The following is a 20,978-nucleotide window of genomic DNA, read 5'->3' as shown; positions in this document are numbered from 1 at the left end:
TTCATGTTTCCCCCTCTTCTTGCTCCTCTAAGGTCCCTCCTCAGTTTCAGTAACTCTTCCACCTTCTCTAATCTTTCCCCAAAGCCTTCATTCACACTCCAAGCTCAGAAGATACAAAAGAACTATGGCATACAAGAAGTGAGGGTCATAGTCCATTTCTCTACCTCACGCTACTTACATTCTGAGGAAGTAATAGATCTGTCTTCATCTTATAATGGGTTGGGGTCCCCAGAGAGAAACACTGCGTCTGTGCCAGCAGTATCTAATCACAGCCTAGCCACATCAGAGAATCCATAATAGGCACTCAACACTCCCCCATGCTACTAGATGGCAATAGTGCCATTTCCTCATCTTGAAAGAGTATAAAGCCAGGAATAGATCCATTCTAAAGAATAAGAGCTTTCCTTGGGATTCTGCTAAGCAGCTTATTTCCTGCCATGCAGGAACCACTCTGTTGAAATTCATGACTCTTGTCAGTAGAATAAGCAACAGGCACTTCCCTGCAACAGTAAGGACAATTCTGGACTAGCCAAAGAGAAAAAAAATCCTATAACTGATTTTTGTCTCTCTAGGCCTTCATCATTATAATAAGTATCCTGAATAGTCTCTAGCATTCTTCTAATATCAACATTCTGGATTTTCAAAAAGTTCTTATTTAAGTAATCTCTAAGCCCAAAGTGGGGCTTGAACTCATGACTCCAAGATCAAGAGTAGTATGCGCAGGGCTCAGTTGCTTAAGTGACTGACTCTTGATTTCACCTCAGGTCATGATCTTACAGTTAGTGAGATGGAGCCTCACATTGGGCTCTGTGCTGACAGCAGAGAGCTTGCTTGGAATTCTCTTCCCCCTCTCTTGGCAACTTTCCCACTTGCTCTGTCTCAAATAAATAAACATTTTTTAAAAATTTTAAAAGGGGCACCTGGGTGGCTCAGTTGGTCAAGTGTCCAACTTTGGATCAGGTCATGATCTTGTGGTTGGTGAGTTTAAGCCCCATGTTAGGCTCTGTGCTACTAAGCCTACAGCCTGCTTCAGATTCTGTTATCTCCCTCTCTGTCCCTCCGTTCATGCTCTTTCTTTCTCTCTTTCTCTCTCTCTCTCAAAAATAAATCAATATTTAAGAAAAATTTTCTACTTAAAAAAAAAGTCTAATGCTCTTCTAAGCCAGCCATGTGCCCCTCAACATTCGGGAATTCTAAAGTAAAAATATCTAGCAACCCACATATTGAGATTCAAAAACTCTGAACAAGTTACTCTTCATGTCTTAATTACATATAATCCTCTACAATTTAATTTGAAATCCTCTATTTTGCCCTAATGGAAATGAAGACCAACTTGTTTAAAGCTCCATAAACTGTTAAAATCATCCTGTTCTGTTCTTGAACATTACTATTACATCTCTGTCATCCTGTCTCTGAACTGACATTTCTTCATTAAATAATCACATGCAGATGCACACAAAGTATACTATACTGATAGTGGCTTTCCTCTTGGTTCCTGCAGTCAGTCCTTTAATCATTTTTAGGGGCACGTGGGTGGGGTTTTCCTCTGAAGACTCCAAGTTCCTAACATCCTCAAGCTGAAGTCCAGAAGAAGCAACGGGCACCTGGATGGCTTAGTCAGTCAAGCATCTGACTCTTGATCTTGGCTCAGGTCAGGATCTCACAGTTCGTGACATGGAGCCCCACATGGGTCTCTGCACTGCCCCCTCAGAGCCTGCTTGAGATTTTATCTCTCCCTCTCAAAATGAATAAATAAAATTAAATATTTAAAAAAGAGAAGCAAAGTGTCTTCATTCACAGGTGACAAGATTCTGCATGAAGAAAATTCTGAAGAAATACACACACACACATACACACATTCCTTACAACCCCTTCTGGGCTCTTTGAAGGTAGGCAATGGATGAACTTACTGTGTGTTATTTGGTAGTCAGTGCACTGTGGAGAGTAAATAAATATTATAAAAACAAAAGCACAATCACATTGCTGCTATAATTTCAGTTTTGGATTCAGTGGTTAGGAGGAGGAAATCTCCAGCACACTCACACGATTTTTTTTTTTTTAATCTGGAAAAGATACAAGTGTTTTAGGGTATTGTGTTCCAGCTAAATAACTCAACATTTTAAAATAAAGATTCCCAGGAGAATAGGAGCAATTGCTTTCCACAAAGGGCTGGGTAGCTTTTTGTTCCTAGACGTGCTTTTTGTTGACTCAGTCTGCACTTGTTTTGACAGCCAATTACAGTCCTTTGTGGGTAAAGCTGAGCTAATGCCGTTCATGGAAATTTTTACAAACACAAAATTACCCAAACACAATACACTTGAGCAGAAGACTCCCACTGCAACAGATATCCCTGACCAGGAGGAAGGGAAGGGAGGCTCATTTTCCAAGTGCAGCATGCTGATCCAGAAGGGATCATAAACTAGATTGAAAGAAGAGATTTTCAAATCTAGCTCAGCTCTTAGCAGCATGAGCCTCACTTCTCTCATACTGTGATAGGGTCATCACCACAGGGAATCAAGCCACAGTACTCAGGAACCTCCTTATCAAATTCCAGTTGCCAAGCCCTGGACTGGGAACTTAATTATTTCACTTCTTCCTCACAGTAACTCAAGCTCAAGAAACCAGAACTCAGAAAATTTAAGCAGTTTGTCCAAAGTCAGCCAGCTAATAAGTGGCTATGCCTGAATTCAAACCCAGGTCTAACTTCAGCAAGTAGATTATCTTTAATACAGACTCAACTCAGATAAAATGTAGATCCATTTGAAGAAGACTTGATGCAAGTCCAACTATCAATAAAGACTAAAAACACAATTTAGACCAATGCTGATCTGCCTTTCGAATGGGACACTAGGTCACAGGGTAATGGACAAGACAGGTGGTATGATCCCTTCCACTCGCCATTCACTACAGTCTTTTCTCTCTCTCTCTTTCCCCTTCACCCTCTCTCCGCTTTCCTAATTTGCCATCTCTTCCATTTCCTATATCCCATTTTTTTTATACTGTATTGTAGCAAAGCATATGAACTTTGCATTCAGATAACCCTGTGTTCAAATCCAAGACTCATTTCTTACTATGTGACTTTGGGCAGATCATGTAAACTAAGCTTAAATTTCCTCAAATATAAAAGGATAAAGCCTTCTATCTTTTAGGCCGTTGAAGGCCTAATCATACGAAATCAGATAATATGTATGAGGAGATGACCAGGTCTCTAGTAGATTAAATGTGACTTTAACTTTGAGGCTGAATGAGGCTTGGTAGCATACAATTTACAATTAGACAGTCTTGGATTTGAATCTCTGCTTCACCACTCACTGGCTAAGTGATGTGGGCAAGTCTTGTAACCTTTATGTAGTGTAGGTTCCTTACCTAGAAGATGGAATATATAATATAGACTAAACAGATTTGGGAGATGATCAAATGGAATGATAAACATTTAGAAACTATAGATATTTAACAGATATACTGCCTCTCAGTAGAACTTGCAGTAGTGACTCGTTCTCTAGAGGCCCATGTTTGTTGATGCTTGATCTATTCGTCAAGTGTGTACCACTAAGGACTAGGAAGTGCTAAAGAACTAAGAAATGCTAATCTCAAACATATCTTTTGAGGTTGTAAAATAAACATAACAAGAGGGAGATAGAAGAGTACAGTACAATGAAAAGACCACCATAAGAAGCACAGGTCCAGTCCCGTTAGGCCTTAACTGCCTGTATAACACCACATAAATCACACAGCTGTATCTGGAACATGAGGGGTCTGGAAACATTTTTTATTTTCCTGATTGAGATCGCCACTGGCATGTAGAGGGTAAAGGCCAGAGATGCTGTTAAACACCCTACAGTGCACAAGACAGACTTCCACAGCAAAGAATTATCTGGTTAAAATATCAAAAGTAGTGAGGATGAGAAGGCCTGGCCTAGATGACTGCTAAGTTCCCTTAGAACTCTAACATTCTAACAGACTATGATGAGGCAGCACCAACACCTAATAAATAGATGATATTCTTGCCAACATCTATCATGCAATGGCTGACGATATTGCTCAAAATCGCCCTACAGCCAGTGGGGAAACTTCTTCCCTGAAATATTTGAATATTCTGAAATCAGTACTATATTTTTCTGGGTAAAGATAGTCCTTCTCCACAACAGGCAGAAGACCCAGGGACGAAGAGGGCTCAGTCCTCCAGGGACTTGGTCCCTTGCTCTTTGCAGTTAGAATCAGTGTTTCCAAAGCCATGAGATTCCTTCTGGGCAAGATGATTTAGGTAACTCTGATTCAAGGTCAGAATAAGATAATACGTATAACAGCAGAGGTGAATCTCAAATACATCATGCTACCTGAAAGAAGCCAGACTATTTTATTACATTTACATGATATTTGGGACCAGACAAACTGTAGGGACAGTAAGCAGATTAGCAGATGCCAGGACTAGGTGTAAGGAGAAAAATCTGACTGCAAAGGTACATAAAGGAATTTGGGGAATGATGTACTTTTTATATACTGATTATAGTATAAGCTACATAACCATGTTTGTCAAAATTCATAGAACTGCACACTGTATACTAAAAAGGTGAATTTTACTGTATCTGAATTATACTTCAATAAAACTGCCTGGGTGCCTGGGTGGCTCAGTCGGTTAAGTGTCCAACTTGGCTCAGGTAGTGATCTCACAGTTTGTGAGTCCAAGCCCCTTGTTGGGCTCTGTGCTGACAGCTTGGAGCCTGAAGCCTGTTTCAGACTGTGTCTCCCTCGCTTTCTGCCCCCCCTCCACTTGCACTGTCTCTCTCAAAAATAAACATTTTTAAAAAATTTTAATAAAAATAAAACTGCCCCCTCTCATCTCAACCCCCCAAATATGATCACAAATGCTATAGAGAAGATTGTTGTATTTTGGGAGAGGATACACTGGATGACATCAAAATTCTTTCCACCCCATGTCCTATGATTTTATGACAGTCTGCCTCTCCTATCCTGATGACCTCAGGGTTAAGTCTGGGCTCCAATTTCTGTGTTAAAGCAATGAGTATTTCTGACCAACTTATATGCATGAGCTCTGCTGTCATTCAGGGATATCTGGCCATATTCAGCTTTTGACAGAGGCTCCTTCCCTGCTGTCTCCTATCTTAACTCCCCCTTGGGACCGATGAGGGCCTTAGACAATTAATAAACAAGTCAGAATAAACCTCAGAGGACACTGGTTTTATCTCTCTGCACAGGCTTCCTGTCCAAATTCCATTTGATCTTTTCCACTGAACTTCAAACCACACAAGGGAAGAATCATATTTGTGAACCCCCCTCTACTATGGACTTATGGTCTACCCACCAGATTATTTCTATACACTTATGATATATAAATGTACAATGTGAGCCTCACACCTAAATTATAACCAAGTTTGTTGAGACATATATAGATACCGTACGTAGTTTTGTTTTGTTTACATACATCATTGACCAGATTATGGCTCTATCAAATGTTACACAAAACGGTTAACTTTTCTTATATCCATATCTAGGTATGCTATGGCCAGGCAGGACTGAAATAGCCATCAGTATGCTCATACTTTCTGTTAATAAAATCCACTGTCTTCTATGACACATATGCAGTCACAACTGTGAAATTCTGAGGAGTCCCATCCTCTTATTTGAGTCAGCTCCTTTCTTGCTCTGCATGGAGGATCTCAGTGGAACAGTTATAAACACCAGGAACCAGAGACCTCATACATGCTGAGTGCTAGGATAAAAATCAAGGTCCAAAAGACAAGCCTGGACCTGCCAGTGCCTTTATATTCCAAAGGACAGACAATATGGTAGGGACCAGGTACTATCCACACTGCCCTTTTCGGCTGAGCATTTACAGCAAATGCATTGTGACTAGAAATATAGGGTGCTCATATTACAACAGAAGGGGCCTACAGAGAAAACAAATCCCACAGTGGTCTAAGATCTTATTTCCACATGTTCCCTTCAGAAAAGGAATATAGGGGAATTATACTCCCCTGGTTTAAAATTAATCATCTTCAGAACTCTACAGAGGCAAAAAAAAAAAAAAAATCAGTACTGTCCCCTAAATCACTCAAAAAAAAATTTTTTTTAATGTTTGTTTATTTTTGAGAGAGAGGAGCTGTAGCCAGCTCTGCACTGGCAACAGAGCACAATGCAGGGCCTGAACTCACAAACCGTGAAAATCATGACCTGAGCTGAAGTTAGACGCTTAACTGCCTGTGCCACTCAGGCACCCTCCACTTTTTTTTTTTTTTTTTTAACATTTTAAGTCACTGAAACTTGATAACATTGCTTCTTCAGCATAATCAGAAAAAGCTTCACAAAAAACCTAAAAAACTTAGCAGAAAACATACTTTAGCTTTTTATTCAAAAGTATATAGACTGATGGGGTGCCTGGGTGGCTAATTTGGTTAAGCGTCCGACTTTGGCTCACGTCATGATATCATGGTTCCGTGAGTCTGAGCCCTGCCTCAGGCTCCCTGCTGTCAGCACAGAGCCCACTTTGGATCCTCTATCCTACCCCCAACCCCCGCCCCTGCCCCACTCATACACGCACTTGCTTTCTCAAAAATAAACATTAAAGAAAAAGTATATAGGGGCACCTGGGTGGCTCAGTAGATTAAGCGTCCAACTTTGGCTCAGGTCATGATCTCACAGTTCATGGGTTCGAGCCCCGTGTCAGGCTCTGTGCTGATAGCTTGGAGCCTAGAACCTGCTTCAGATTCTGTGTCTCTTTCTCTCTCTGTCTCTCTCCCATTCACACTCTGTGTCTCTCTCCCTCTCAAAAAATAAACAAACATTAAGGAAAAAAAATTTTTTTAATAAAGAAAAAGTATATAGACTGATAGGCAATGGTTATCCAGGGTTCCCCCCAAAATATTTCCATATTTCTTAAAGACTTATTCCTATAGTGGTTTTTTCATATGTAAGTATGATGATATTGACCCAGAGAAGGCCAAATAAATAACTTTTCTAATTTTAGGGATGGACTCTCATACAAAGTATCCTGGTAGCTGCTAAGGTGAGGGCTATTGTCTGTGGTCATAGAACGGAATAAGGCAAGGTTTGCTGGGCATCACTGGGACTGAATGCATGACCTTCAATGGTGCTCAATCCAGGACAATGCTGCTGCTTCACAGAGAGAAAAGCCCTGTAGACCCAGCAGTCCAGACCTGCTGCCTCAGAAACTTGTGAGAGAGCTAAGTAGAGCTACCAGATGCAGAATGGGTGACTGACAGTCTTGCTGGCAAGGCCTTGGCTAGTCCTCTTAATCCTAAGCATATCAATAGAATTCACTTCTCACATACCTTGCAGGCCACCAGACTAGCTGTCTAGCCTTTTTACACTCAGCCTAGGACCATAAGCACAAGCCTGAGTCTCAAAGATCCTAGCCTCTAGGATTCCTGGGCTCTTTTGCTATAAAAAACAAAGGCCAATTTTTAGGTGAGCCCATTTATCTGCTGTAGGAGTAGAACACTACCTGAACTAATTTCTACCCACCTGAATCATGCTGTGGTCCAAGCTTAAATAGACACTAACCATCTCCTTTGTCCTTTCTGCAACCAACGCCTCTCACTACTATTTCTCAGATCAGAACATCATTAGTTTCTGACCAAAATATTAAAGTAAGAAATAGCCAGGCCCCAATTTCATGTTAAGTTCCCAATAATTATCCAGTTAGAACTGAAGAGAATGAAGGAAAAATGGCATTACCACATCCTGAGATGCATACTGGGGGTCCTCTGGGTTGACTGACCAGTAGCAATAATCAAAGCCAAATGCCACCACCTTCTCCCGGGAGTCGCCAAAGCCATCTGGTCGATTGTCCACCTAAAATCAAACACAGGATAGTCTTCTCTATCACAATATCAAAATCCAACCAGTGCCACCTGATTCCTCCCTGCTATAGCTAGAGAGACCTGAACTGATCATGAAAATCTTTATCTCATCTACCTGAAAAAGAAAAAAAAAAAGTAACCTTTGTCATTTCCTCAAATAAAACCCCCAAAGAATTAAATGTGCCTATCAGACTATCACCTGTTTGCCTACATATAAATAGCTTAGGAGAAAAAGGTCTTCCCTCTCTGAGCATCTTCTTACCACTATCCAAATATTTCTATAAAGGATACCAGGAATGCATGTATAGTTTGGTGCCTGGGTCTGACAGAGTCTACCAACCTAGAGCTTTCACAGAGGTCCCTGAGTATCCACCCCCAGTCAATTAGGAAGCATGCTGGACAGGGGCACCTGGATGGCTCAGTCGGTTAAGTCTCCGACTTTGGCTCAGGTCATGATCTCACATTCGTGGGTTCGAGCCCCGCGTCGGGCTCTGTGCTGACAGCTCAGAGCTTGGAGCCTGCTTCTGATTCTGTGTCTCCCTCTCTCTCTGACCCTCCCCGCTCATGTTCTGTCTCTCTCTGTCTCAAAAATAAATTTTAAAAAACATTAAAAAAAATTAAAAGGGGCGCCTGGGTGGCTCAGTCGGTTAAGCCTCCGACTTCGGCTCAGGTCAGATCTCACGTTCGTGGGTTCGAGCCCCGCGTCAGGCTCTGTGCTGACAGCTAGCTCAGAGCCTGGAGCCTGCTTCCGGTTCTGTGTCCTTCTCTCTCTGCCCCTTCCCCTCTCCTGCTCTGTCTCTCTCCATATCAAAAATAAATAAAACATTAAAAAAATTTTTTAAAAAAATTAAAAAAAAAAAAAAAAAGCATGCTGGACAGAAGAGCGAGTACCAACTCAACTGCCCAAGGTAGATGGAGCCAGAGCCTGGAACCACACTGACCTCCAGGTACTGGAGAGAATGTTATTATTCCCAGAAATGTCTTGTTTTACTATTTACTACTTAGACTCTGAACAGAGATAGAGAACTCCTAGCACTAGCCACCATAAACTACAGTAGAAAGAAGCTGTCAGAATGACTAAGAAATTTTTAGTGGATAACTGACTTCAAGTAAGTATACAACTAAGGAGGTGTGCAGAGGGCAGATTAGAGTTTGATCTTGGTCAGGATTTATTCTTAAAAACCAAAACTCTCAGCTTTCAGAACAAAGCCCCTGAAGTGTTTAAGCAACAGAGATATAAATAAGAGACAGCAGAGAACAGAAGGTCCTTTGTCCCCGGGGAGTGCCTGTTGAAAGTTTGGCAGCTTGTATTCTCTTTCAGCACAGGGCTGCTGTCAAAAGGAAACTGATCACATCACAGGAATGGGACGTGGCTGGAACACCTGGGGTCTGGATAACCCTCACTCCTGCAAGGCAGCTTCCTCAGCCCCCAGTCACGTGGCCAGCTTCCCTCTCTCACACCCCAAGGCCCAGAAAGAACGAATCTCTTCCACTTCCACTGTTCTGGTAAAGGAAGGAATGGGATGAGGAAATTAGCCCTAGCAGGGAGTCTGAGGTAGGGAAGGAAGTTCCCAGTGTTTGTCCAATTGTGACTCAAAGGTCAGTTAGATTTGCAAAAGAAAATCTATAACAAGACTCAGGACAGTGACCGACTCCATTCTGGGATCTGATGCATACTAAAACCTGTGGTAATGCCTCTAGATTAAGTGATATCAAATGAGAGGCTGGGACAAAGTCTAACTGGTGGTCAGGTGAGTTAAATATATCCACAGATGTATCCAGCATGACTTAAACTGTCCATGGTGCCCATAAGCAGTTACTAACCAGTTTCTAACCATCTGTACCCTATGTGAGAGAACTTGGGCTGCAGGGCCACAATCCCTGTATTTCTTTCCTGCCTTATTTTCATACTTGCTTTATACATAGGTCAAAAATCTTCCCTCTCCCAATCCTCCAATCTCAACAGATCTTCATCCCAGAAGCCCCTGTAATCATACAAGCATCTCAGTGGAAAGAGAAAGGAAAACAATTTCAGGCTTACCTTTAAATTCCTGATTTTTGCCACTTTGCCATCAACTTCCATGATAATTCTTCCCCCTTCTTTAATCTCCCTAGAAAAAAGACCCAAATTCATATGAGAAGAAACATTGCTTTAAAAAAAAAAATCAAGAAAAGGGAAGCTGAGATCAGCACGCTCTCGGGACAAAATGTTTCCCTACTGATGTCTCCAAAGTAGCTGTCCCCTGGAGGGCATGCTTCTCTGGATCATTAGAATTTGGCTCTAGAACAGCTAACAACTACCACTATTGAGCACCCTCCATGTGATAGGCACTGTTATTAGGTACAGTACATATTATACTTCATCGTATGCAATCTTCCCACTAACAAAACCTCCTGACGTGGCTTCCTACCATATCTTCATTTTTCCAGATGGAAGACTGAAGCTGAGAGAAATTATGTAACTTGTCCAAGCTCACACATCAAGCAGTGGCAGAGCTGGGATTTAAACCTAGATTTATCTGACCATAACGCCTGGGCTCTTAACCATGCCTTAGAAATCAGGCTTCAAACTCTGGAACATATCCTTTGCTCAGAGCACAACAAAGCATCCCCTTCTCATTTTCTCTTGGATTTTGAACACAGATAATAAAGAAAAGGGTTTTGGAGTTCTCTCTGTTGAGATGCTGAGACCATATTTCCCAAATCCTTTCCGTTAGTCTTCCTAAATCAGAATGAGAACCAAGATACTTAAGAATTTTCCTATGCTGCAGTTATATAGTAACACTGCTAACAGCTAACCAACCCCTAAATTTACTTTAAGGGGCTTAATTCAAGTGATCCATATACCTGAAGCCTAAAATGAACAGGATATATTCCATTCTAGATATGAAATTCTTTTTCATAACATAAAGACCTTTTAAAGTGTTGAAAGCCAGAATGTTAACAGATGAGAATTAACTTCATTAGCATTTCCTCCGCTACAACAAAAGTAATCAACTAAATTACTCCTAGCCTAGGACCTGAAAGTTAAGAAAATATATTGTCCCATTTTTATCCTTCCTCTTGGTTCCCAGGATGTAACCTTGAGAATTTGGGGAGGGGAGGAGAGGCATAGTGAGAGAAGGGTCTTTACATTTAAGATTTCATTTTTTAATGTTTATTCATGTTTCGAGAGAGAGAGAGAATATGCATGCCTGTGAGTCAGGGAGGGGCAGAGAGAAAGGGAGAAACAGAATCTGAAGCAAGTTCCAGGCTCTCAGCTGTCAGCACAGAGCCCAACAAGCGGCTTGAACTCACAAACTGTGAGATCATGACCTGAGCTGAAGTCGGACTCTTAACCGACTGAGCCATCCAGGTGTCTCTAAAATTATTTAAAAAAAATTTTTTTTATTTATTTTTGAGAGACAGAGACAGTGTGAGCAGGGGAGGGTCAGAGAGAGAGGGAGACACAGAATCTGAAGCAGGCTCCAGGCTCTGAGCTAGCTGTCAGCACAGAGCCTAATGCGGGGCTTGAACCCACGAACTGCGAGATCATGACCTGAGCCGAAGCCGGCCTCTTAACCAACTGAGCCACCCAGGCTCCCCAGATTATTTTTTTAAACCAATGAATAAGTCTGGGATAAATCCCTGGGTAGGAAATTTCCCTCTCCTGTGTACTAGCATTTCTGTTACTTAAATTTCCTCGAGACCTTAATGCTCTTTCTTTCACACTTTATATTAGATAGTATTCGAGGCACCAAAGATACTCTTTGTAAGATTTAATAGATGGAGGCAGAGATGGGAGGAAAGAGACTATGTTATGGAGCCAAGAAAGCCTTTATTGGGATCTGCGATTCCTGGGTGAGGTCCCATGGACCGGGGAGTGGAGAGTCGGGCATATCGCGCCTGATAGGCGATGGGGGGGGGGGGTTATGGGTGAGGGGTTCTGGGTTTGACCTTGGGAGGGCAGATTAGCAAGTAAGGGCATTTTAGGGTCACGGCAGTACAGGATAGGTGTCCTGTCTCGTCGGGGTGGGGGAAAACTGGAGCTTCATGATTGGCTGTTTCCAAATGGGGCAGGACATCCCAGGTCTGCAGGTGAAGGACGGGGAGGTTGTCTTGCACATGTTCTCCTCCAGCCCCCAGAGAAATGGCCGCTCGGTCGCCACCTGAAGGTGACTCTAACACTCTTAGTCCCCCAGGATCATAAATCATACCCTGCTCACCTGCCCTCAATGATTCTAAAAAAAATGCTGTTAACATTTTACAAGGTAACTTTTTTTTTCCTTTCTTCATTCTAAGGTAGGTTTTATGATCTCTCCTCCCACTATAAAAGTAATTCACAGATTATAGTAAATTTAGAAAATTAAGATAATATGAAAAAATCATGCAATAAGTTTTCCAAATCTATTATCTAATTTTTTTAAGTATGCCCTTTACTGAAAATTCATCTATGACTCTTTCATATAAAGTAGCCTGAAAAGAAGTATCATGAATTTGACTTCTTTAAAGAAAGATACAGGGGTGCCTGGATGGCTCAATCGGTTAAGCCTCCGACTTCAGCTCAGGTCAGATCTCATGTGCGTGGGTTCGAGCCCTGCATCGGGCTCTGTGCTGACAGCTAGCTCAGAGCCTGGAGCCTGCTTCCAGTTCTGTGTCTCCTTCTCTCTCTGCACCTCCCCCTCTCATGCTCTGTCTCTCTCTGTATCAAAAATAAATAAAACATTAAAAAATTTAAAAAAAAATAAGAAAGATACAAATCATAAAAGTAAGATGCTGATCCTTCCAGGCCTGGGCCACTGCAATTGTTAACCTAATGATTCCAAGCTGTTCTAAAACAAAATGAGGGAAAATTAAAATTGAGCAAAAACAGGGACACCTGGGTGGCTCAATGATTATGCGCCCAACTTCACCTCAGGTCATGATCTCACTGCTAAGTATTCAAGCCCTGTGTTGGACTCCACGCTGACAGTGTGGAACCTGCTTGGGATTCTCTCTCTGCCCCTCCCCAATTCATGCTTTTTTCTCTCTCTCAAAATAAATAAATAAATAAATAAACTTAAAAACATTTTGAACAGAACAAAAGGGTACCAACCTCAACTGGGGAGCTGGCCACACAGAGCCCAATGGAAGTCTGCAGAGATGGAGCCTTGCATGGCGGAGTGGTGCTACTACCACTTGCCTCTGGGTCCTGAATTCTACCAAGACACATTCATTTCTTAGGATGAATTTCCCTTTGCACAGGGATAAATCCTCAGTTACACACTTACTCCTAGAGCCATGTTTCTCAGAGTGTGGTCCACAAGCTATCTTCATCAGAATTATGTGAGATGGTGGGCTTTTTAATTTGAATTTCTGTTAACAAGTTGCACTATGGGGGTGAGGGTGGAGTAAAAAAAAAAAAAAAAAAGTTGCATTATAACAAGCTCCCCAGGTGGATTGTATGCATAAGATAATTTGAGAATATGACCACTTATTATTGAATCATTTGTAAAACTTAAAAACAAAAAACCATACAGCTAAGTATAAGGAGTAATAAAAAATAGTTAAAAAATATATAGCTAACACTTTTTGACACTTAAAATGAGCCAAGCCCTAAGTATTTTTAATGTATTCTTTCATTTAATCTTCATAAAAAAACACTGAAGTAGTTATCCTATTTTATAGATTAAAAAAAAACAACCTACGTCTCACAGAAAGAGAATATAGTCTATGAACAGTTAACTTTTGAAAGGGCAGTGAGGAGTGTTCCAGAACCTACAATATTAACAGAAGGAACATGTTCTTTCAATGATGAATGATTTTGGATACACAAGGGAGAGCATCACATAATGAGCTACAGACTTTCTAACTATGGGAAATTGTGAGGGTTGGGAGAGAACCAAAACCATTTCCCACATTATTCCCACTGATGGTCAGTTCTAGTCCTATTAAGTAAACAGGCATTTGATCAAGAAGCGCAACTTTTCTGTAATCTCAGGAAGGAACAGCTTGGTCTATTGACTGGACTCTTGGCTCTACCTACTTTTAGACTTTAAACAAGACCATTTTCTTATGTAGAAAAACAAAAACAAAAAAAAAATGGAAGCTTAGACCAGATGATCTCTAAGATTTCTCTCCAAGTACAACATCAGATCCAATGACTATTAGCTGAATCTGTGCCAATGACTTATTTGAAGGATGAACAAACCACATAGCAGATTCCCTACATTTGGATGAACATCAGCAAAGATGGTGGAAGTTAAACCCTGGAGTAGAGCTACATCTCCGCAGGATTCTCCGTGAAGTCGGGAGTGGTCTCAACTTCATAGCTGGGGAGTCACAGTGGGTTTATCCATATTTGCTCCTGAATCTTCAGCCTCGAATAATTTATTCACACCTGGATATCTAGAGTATTGGCATTCTACCTCTTGATGTTCAAGCCTCATAACCTAAACTAGAAGTAAATGAGCTTCGGTGCCCTTCTTTCACCCTCAGTTTTGTTTGATGAGATAAATTACTCTCTACCGTGGCTGCAAGTAACTCAATTTCAAAAGCTCTTTCTTAAATTTTTTTAATGTTTATTTTTTGAGAGAGCAAGAGACAGAGCAGGAGCAGGGAAGGAGCAGAGAGAGAGACAGACACAGAATCCGAAGCAGGCTCCAAGCTCTGAGCTGTCAGCACAGAGCCCGACACGGGGCTTGAACCCACAAACTGTGAGATCATGACCTGAGAAGTCAAACACTTAACCAAATAAGCCACCCAGGCGCCCCACAACAGCATTTTCTTAATCTAATCCACACTATTATAAATTCCTAGCTCCTAAGGAATTGAGAGGCTACTGTTAGGAGTGGTCAAGGTAATTATCCTGAGAACCCCAAAAGAACAGTTTTGCAAAAAGATCTACTGGAGGCTTCCCGCAATGTGGCAGCTGCACCTATGAAAACTCCTCAACCATAAGTCACCACATCCAATCATGTAGAAGCCAGACATTTTTATAAACCACTTACCAATCTAAACACAGTAGTTCAGGCCTGTCCTGCTCTCCTTCTGTCTCCATTGTATCTCTTTTGCCTCTTTCCTACTTTCTTTTCTGTTCTTGTTTCTTTCCCTCAACTCGTTGCTCTCCTCATTATTTTTTCAGTTACAAGACTTTTCAAAAGCAATCACCACCATATCAGGGACAAAAAGAATCCGTGCTAGTACTAAATTTTGTTATGGGAGGCAATGCATTTTTTTTAATCTTCTGCCCAATTTGCAAGCCACCTTATGTCCTGGAAAAATTTTAAACCTCCTAAATAATTCCAGTATATGTCTTCAGGTCCCAAACTACATTCTGCCAGCTTTGTCCCCTCTCACTCACCTCCCCCTACACATCGTTTCCCCAAAAAGGGGTTTTCTAATGAAGTCTTTTGCACTCACTGTTCTTTCTACATCTTCTCTACCTATCAGCAAACTCTAATAGCTCTTTAAAAACAGTTCTGGGGTGGGGCTCCTGGGTGGCTCAGTCAGTTAAGTGTTCTACTTCAGCCCAGGTCATGATCTCACAGTTTTTAAGTTCAAGCGCGACCCGCGCCGGGCTCTCTGCTGACAGCCCAGAGCATGGAGCCTGCTTCGGATTCTGTGTCTCCCTCTCCGTCTGCCCCTCACCTGTTTGCTCTCTCTTGCTCTCTCGCTAAAACATAAAACATTAAAAAACAAAACAGTTAGGGGGCTCCTGGCTGGCTCAGTCAGTAAAGCATGAGACTCCTCTCTCCAGATATCGGAGTGGTGAGCTCAAGCCCCACATTAAAAAACAACAAAAACAAACGAAACCAGTTCAAATACCACCCCGTCCCTGGCTTTCCAAACGTAGGGAGTGTAAAATCTATGAAAAGGGATAGAAATTATGTCGCCTGACATTGGATGCCTCAAGAGCTGAAAGGTGCTGGATCCGTTTAACCCATGAGAAAATAAGCAATGACGACACTGAGGAAAGGGGTTAGAGTAACTTCCTTCTACTTCACAGTTCTGCTATCGGGCATGGGATGAAACCACGATCTCCCTGGGCCTCAATTTCTCTCTCACGCCTTACAATCTGGCTCTTCTTCACATCTGTGCAAAGAAACCAAAGTGCGCTCAGGGGTACACACAATTCTGCCTCAGTCCGCACAGGTACTCCAGAGCCACCAAGAAGAAAGGACACTGCCAATTCCTCTCCCCGGGTACTTTCCCGGCCCTTCTCTGCGAACTCAGTGAGCAAACCCCAACCCATGCATTAAGACTTGAGCCGTGGGCCACCCAAAACTCCTGCTCACAGGACTCCAGGGACACGGACACAGCGCAGCCCACCGCTGACTCAATCCAGTAAGCGCTATACCCCAGGACGAGACCCGAAAGCTTTAACCGCGGCTTTGTCCCGCCAGGCTTTTAGGGTTTCCGGACCCTTGCCCTTTGGGCCACTTTGTGTCGGACTTCTCCGCGCCTGAATCACTTGAGCGAGAAGCGGGGACCTCCCCCTCCTCTCAGCTCACATGACGCCTCAGGAACCCCCTCCCTTCCAGACTCACCTCTGGCTGAGGGGCCGGACCCTCACGGCCACCCGCACGTTCGCCATCCCTCGGCCACAGCCCAAGCCTAGCAGGTCCGCCCAGCCCCAGCATCCCCAGAACCAACCCCAAGCCCAGCCCCGCCCGCCCCACGCGCCTCACGGGACGGCCCCGCCCATGCGCGCGCCTTGGGCCGGCATGGGTGGAGCCTGCCTTGTCTCAGCCAATCCTGAGTCTGGTAGGCGGAGTTCTCCCTGACCGGCCTGCCCAGCCCGCCTGGCTCCGCCCTGCCCCTCGCCCACGCAGTTCCCGTCATGGCCCCGCCCAAGAGCGCGACTGTTCGACGGGGGCGGGGCCTGTCGCGTCTCAGCCTTGCAGGAGGGTAGGGCCAGGCCCCACCTACCAGGAATTAGCTTTTGTTCTCGGACGGTGATGTAGAAAGTCAAGTAAATACATTAAGTTTGGTTAACACGACAGTTTACAACGAAATTTGCTAAATACTTGTAATTGCTGCGTTGCCTTGAGCTGTCAATTCTGTGCTTAAATTTTAGGGGCAGAAGTGAAATAGTGAACACTTGTTTTTGCAGTTCTAGCGAAGAACACTGCTCTTTGAAGAAGCACTTGGAGTATGGGCTATTTGGCAAGCTTCTTTCGATTGTGATGGAACTTCATGGCCACTCTGTCAGTGTTTGTGATCGCGGAAATAATGCTGTCAGTCAGAAATGGTTCATTAGTTCATAGTTCATTATTCAAGAAATAACTTGAGTACCTACCAAAAGTCAAGTGCTCAGATTCTTGAGAATACAGTCCCAGCCCTCATGGAACTTAGAATCGACAGGGAAGGGAAAAGGTAAAAATGATATAATTTGTCAAATGATGCTGACTGCAATTTTTTTTTTAAGCAAGAAAATGGTTTTGGGGTATGTAGAGGGAAAGGTACTTTATATAGGATCTTCAGGAAAGACTTCACTGATAAGGTGACATTTAACTAGATTTGAAGGAAGAAAGGAGTCCATGCAAGTATTCATTAGCTTCATAAATATTTTCTAAGTAAGCACCTATTATAACAGGCTTTGTTCTAAGGAAGAACATAAGCAGTGAAGAATATAGGCAAACCTCTGACCTAAAGGAGCTTGGTGAGAGAAATTCACAATAAGCAAAACAATTTAATAGGTATATCAAAGCTTTTTTTTTTAATGTTTTATTTATTTTCGATACAGAGAGAGACAAAGCATAGAGGGGGAGGGGCAGAGAGAGAAGGAGACACAGAACCGGAAGCAGGCTCCAGGCTCTGAGCTAGCTGTCAGCACAGAGCCTGACGCGGGGCTCGAATCCACGAACGTGAGATCTGACCTGAGCCGAAGTCGGAGGCTTAACCGACTGAGCCACCCAGGCGCCCCAATAGGTATATCAGACATATGTACAATGTGTATAAAGACAAAATATAAAGCAAGAGATAAAAGAAAATGAATAGAAAAAGTGTTGAAATTTTAGATATGGCCAGGGAAGTATTTGCTGAGAAAGTGACATGAGAAATAGCTGAAAGATGTGAAAGAATCTTGCTGTTATCTTAGGACAATTCCAGACACCAGTGTAAGGGCTTGGTACTTGGACGTAGCCTGGAACATTAAAAGAATGACAAGATGGGGCGCCTCGGTGGCTCAGTCAGTTTAGCGTCTGACTTTGGCTCAGGTCATGATCTCATGGTCCATAGGTTTGAGCCCTGAGTCGGGCTCTGTGCTGACAGCTCAGAACCTGGAGCCTGCTTCAGATTCTGTGTCTCCCTCTCTCTCTGTCCCTCCCCCATTCATACTCTGTCTCTCTCTGTTGCTCAAAAAAATGAATAAATGTTAAAAATTTAAACAAAAATAAAATAAAATCTGTATGTTTTTAAAAATTAAAAAAAAAATAAAAGAATGACAAATTCAGTGGGGATAGAATGAAGTGACAGAGAGGGAGAGTCATAGGGGTAACATGAAACCATCATAAAGTCTTTGGATTTTATTTTGGCAAATTGGAAACAATTGGAAAGTTTTAAGGAGAAAGCAAAATTATGTGATTTATATATTTAAGGATTGCTCGGCTGCTGTTTTGAAACTAGGTTGAGGACCAGGGAATGATGAAAGCCCAAGAGAGACCAATCAGGAGGCTATTTTAGTACTCTAGGGGTAGTAATAGAGTCTTGATGATGCCTTTACTGTGTGTCAGGTATGTTCCAATAGCAGTTTACCTTTCCAGTCTCCTCTTTCTCATCTGTTTGAAAGTATTATTCCCTAGAGCATTGGGATTGAGAGTGAGTGAAAGAGAGAACTAGGGAGAGAGAGAGACAATCTTAAGCAGGCTCCACATGAGGCTCCATCGCACAAATGTGAAATCATGACCTGAGCCAAAACCAAGAGTCAGAGGCTTAACTGACTGAACCATCCAGGCACCCTGAGAATAATAACAACAAAAAGGTAATTATATGATAATATAGATGGATATATTAACCAATCTTATTGTAGTAATCATTCCATAATGTAAACATGTTGTGCACCTTAAACTTACACAATGTTAAATACACATTGTATCTCAATAAAGCTGGGAAAATGTATCCTTTTGTTAATATATAAAACAAAACAAAAAATCTTTGACTCAGGATCCAAATAAATTGGGTTGACAGGTTATTTGTTTGTTTGTTTGTTTGTTGAGGGTGGGGCCAGCGCAGAGCCTGATGTAGAGCTCGCGATCCCACGATCCTGGTATTATGACCTGAGCCAAAATCAAGAGTCAGACACCAAACCTTTTGAGCTGCCCAGCCACCCAAGAACTCTTTTTTAACATAACCATAATACCATTATCACAACCAAGGACATTAGTTCCTTAATACCATAAATACTCAGAATTTAAACTTCCCTTATTGTCTCATAGAGTTATTTTTTTAAAAACAATCTCTGTTTGGGGGTGCCTGGATGACTCAGTTAGTTAAGCATCTGACTTCTGCTCAGGTCATGATCTCACAGTTTGTGAGTCTGAGTCCCACATCATGCTCTCTGCTGTCAGCATGGAGCCCACTTCAGATCTTCTGTCCTCCTCTCTTTCTGGCCTTCCCACTCTCATGTTCATTCTCTCTCTCTCTCTCTCTCTCTCTCTTTCTCAAAAATAAATAAATATTAAAAAAATTAAAACAAAACAAAAAACCTTTGAGTCCGGATCCAAAGAAATTGGATTGATAGGTTATTTGATAGGTATTTGTTTGTTTGTTGAGGGTGGGGCCAGAGAGAGAGAGGGAGAGACAGGATCCTAAGCAGGCTCATGCACAGCGCAGAGCCTGATGCAGAGCTCAATCCCACGACCCTGGGATTATGATCTGAGCCAAAATCAGCTGAGGCACCCCAAGCACCCCTGGGTTGATAGGTCTTTAAATCTTTTATTCAGTAGCTTCCTTGTTGTTCTCTTTCTCCCCTGGCATTAATTTGTTTAAAATAAATAACAAGCCATTTTCCTGTAGATTTCCTGCAGACTAGATTTTGCAAATTGATCCCTATGATGGTATTCAAATGTCTTTATTCTCTATATTTCTGTAATTGGTAGTTCAATCCAGACCTTAATCAAATCAATCATCACCTGTCTTTCTTTTTGTGCTGTTTGTAACCACTAATGATCATCCTTTGAGCTCATCAGGTCATCAATTCACTAGGGGTTTATATGCTCCAGAACTAATTTCCAGTGTGTGTGGTGGAGTGCTGGTGTCTCCCTCCCGACCCCCCAAGCAATTCTCCAACACCAGCTGGGTGTCCTACATTTCAAATAAATTCTGATACTATCTCCCCAGAGACAGCATCAGATTTCAAGGGTTAGGGGCTCAGTCTCATAAGACTGCCCTCCACTTCCAATGCCAATCAAAAACCTATCTGTGCTTCTGGCTACAAAATGGAGGTTCCCACAATGTTCTGTATTCAACTAATTTCTATAGTGGCCTCCAGATGTCAGTCAAAAGTCCAAAGTGTTACCTATACTTTGACATACTGGGCATAAATCAGAAGTTCACATGAACCCCTCCTTAGGGTCAACGAATCTGCAAGAGCAGCTAAAACTCAGGAAACCCATTTACTCACTAGGTTATCAATTTATTAAAAATAATATTAAAGAATAAAGTCAACAGCCAGATGAAGAGATACATAGGGTAAGGTCCCAAACAAAGGAGCTTCTGTCTTCATGGAGTTCACGATCAGCATGGTGGCATGTGGAAGTGTTCTGATTCCTCAATCTGGGAGGTCTTGGAAAACCATCCTTTTGGGGTTTTATGAAAGCTTCATTACAAGGGCATGATGGATTAAATAATTGACTATTGGCAATTGATTCAGTTCCAGCCCTCCTTCCACCCTAGAGTTCAGGGGGTAAGAAATTCCTAACCCTCTATTCACATGGTTTGCTCTCCTGGCAAACAGCCCTCATCCCTAAATTGGACCAAAAAGTCACCTCAGGTTACAGGGATGGTTCAATATCCGCAAATCCATCAATGTGATCCATCACATTAACAAATGAAAGGATAAAAACCATATGATCCTGTCGATAGATGCAGAAAAAGCATTTGACAAAATACAGCACCCTTTCTTAATAAAAACCCCTGAGAAAGTCGGAATAGAAGGAACTTACCTAAACATTATAA

At 42.2% G+C, this 20,978-nt stretch overlaps 2 protein-coding genes across 3 annotated transcripts in view; both read right to left on the bottom strand.

Moving 5' to 3' along the window:
- STARD9 (StAR related lipid transfer domain containing 9) overlaps window positions 1–16,428 on the bottom strand; it is a 130,666-nt gene extending 114,238 nt beyond the window's left edge. For both annotated transcript variants that reach the window (XM_029952477.1, XM_029952478.1), the window contains exons 1-3: window positions 16,349–16,428; window positions 9,883–9,952; window positions 7,717–7,833 (exon numbers count right to left, since the gene is read on the bottom strand). In XM_029952477.1, the coding sequence (XP_029808337.1) occupies window positions 7,717–7,833; window positions 9,883–9,952; window positions 16,349–16,395 (234 nt within the window). In that variant the 5' untranslated portion in view covers window positions 16,396–16,428. The remainder of the gene's footprint in view (window positions 1–7,716; window positions 7,834–9,882; window positions 9,953–16,348) is intronic.
- Window positions 16,429–20,422: 3,994 nt separating this feature from the next.
- HAUS2 (HAUS augmin like complex subunit 2) overlaps window positions 20,423–20,978 on the bottom strand; it is a 27,547-nt gene continuing 26,991 nt past the window's right edge. Inside the window, exon 7 of the mRNA XM_029952046.1 lies at window positions 20,423–20,599. Within this exon, the coding sequence (XP_029807906.1) occupies window positions 20,572–20,599 (28 nt within the window). The 3' untranslated portion in view covers window positions 20,423–20,571. The remainder of the gene's footprint in view (window positions 20,600–20,978) is intronic.

Source organism: Suricata suricatta, chromosome 9 (assembly GCF_006229205.1).
Source record: "Suricata suricatta isolate VVHF042 chromosome 9, meerkat_22Aug2017_6uvM2_HiC, whole genome shotgun sequence".
Classification (NCBI taxonomy): Eukaryota; Metazoa; Chordata; class Mammalia; order Carnivora; family Herpestidae; genus Suricata; species Suricata suricatta.
The sequence above is the reverse complement of the archived record's forward strand: the minus strand, read 5'-3'. Positions and strand labels throughout refer to the sequence as shown.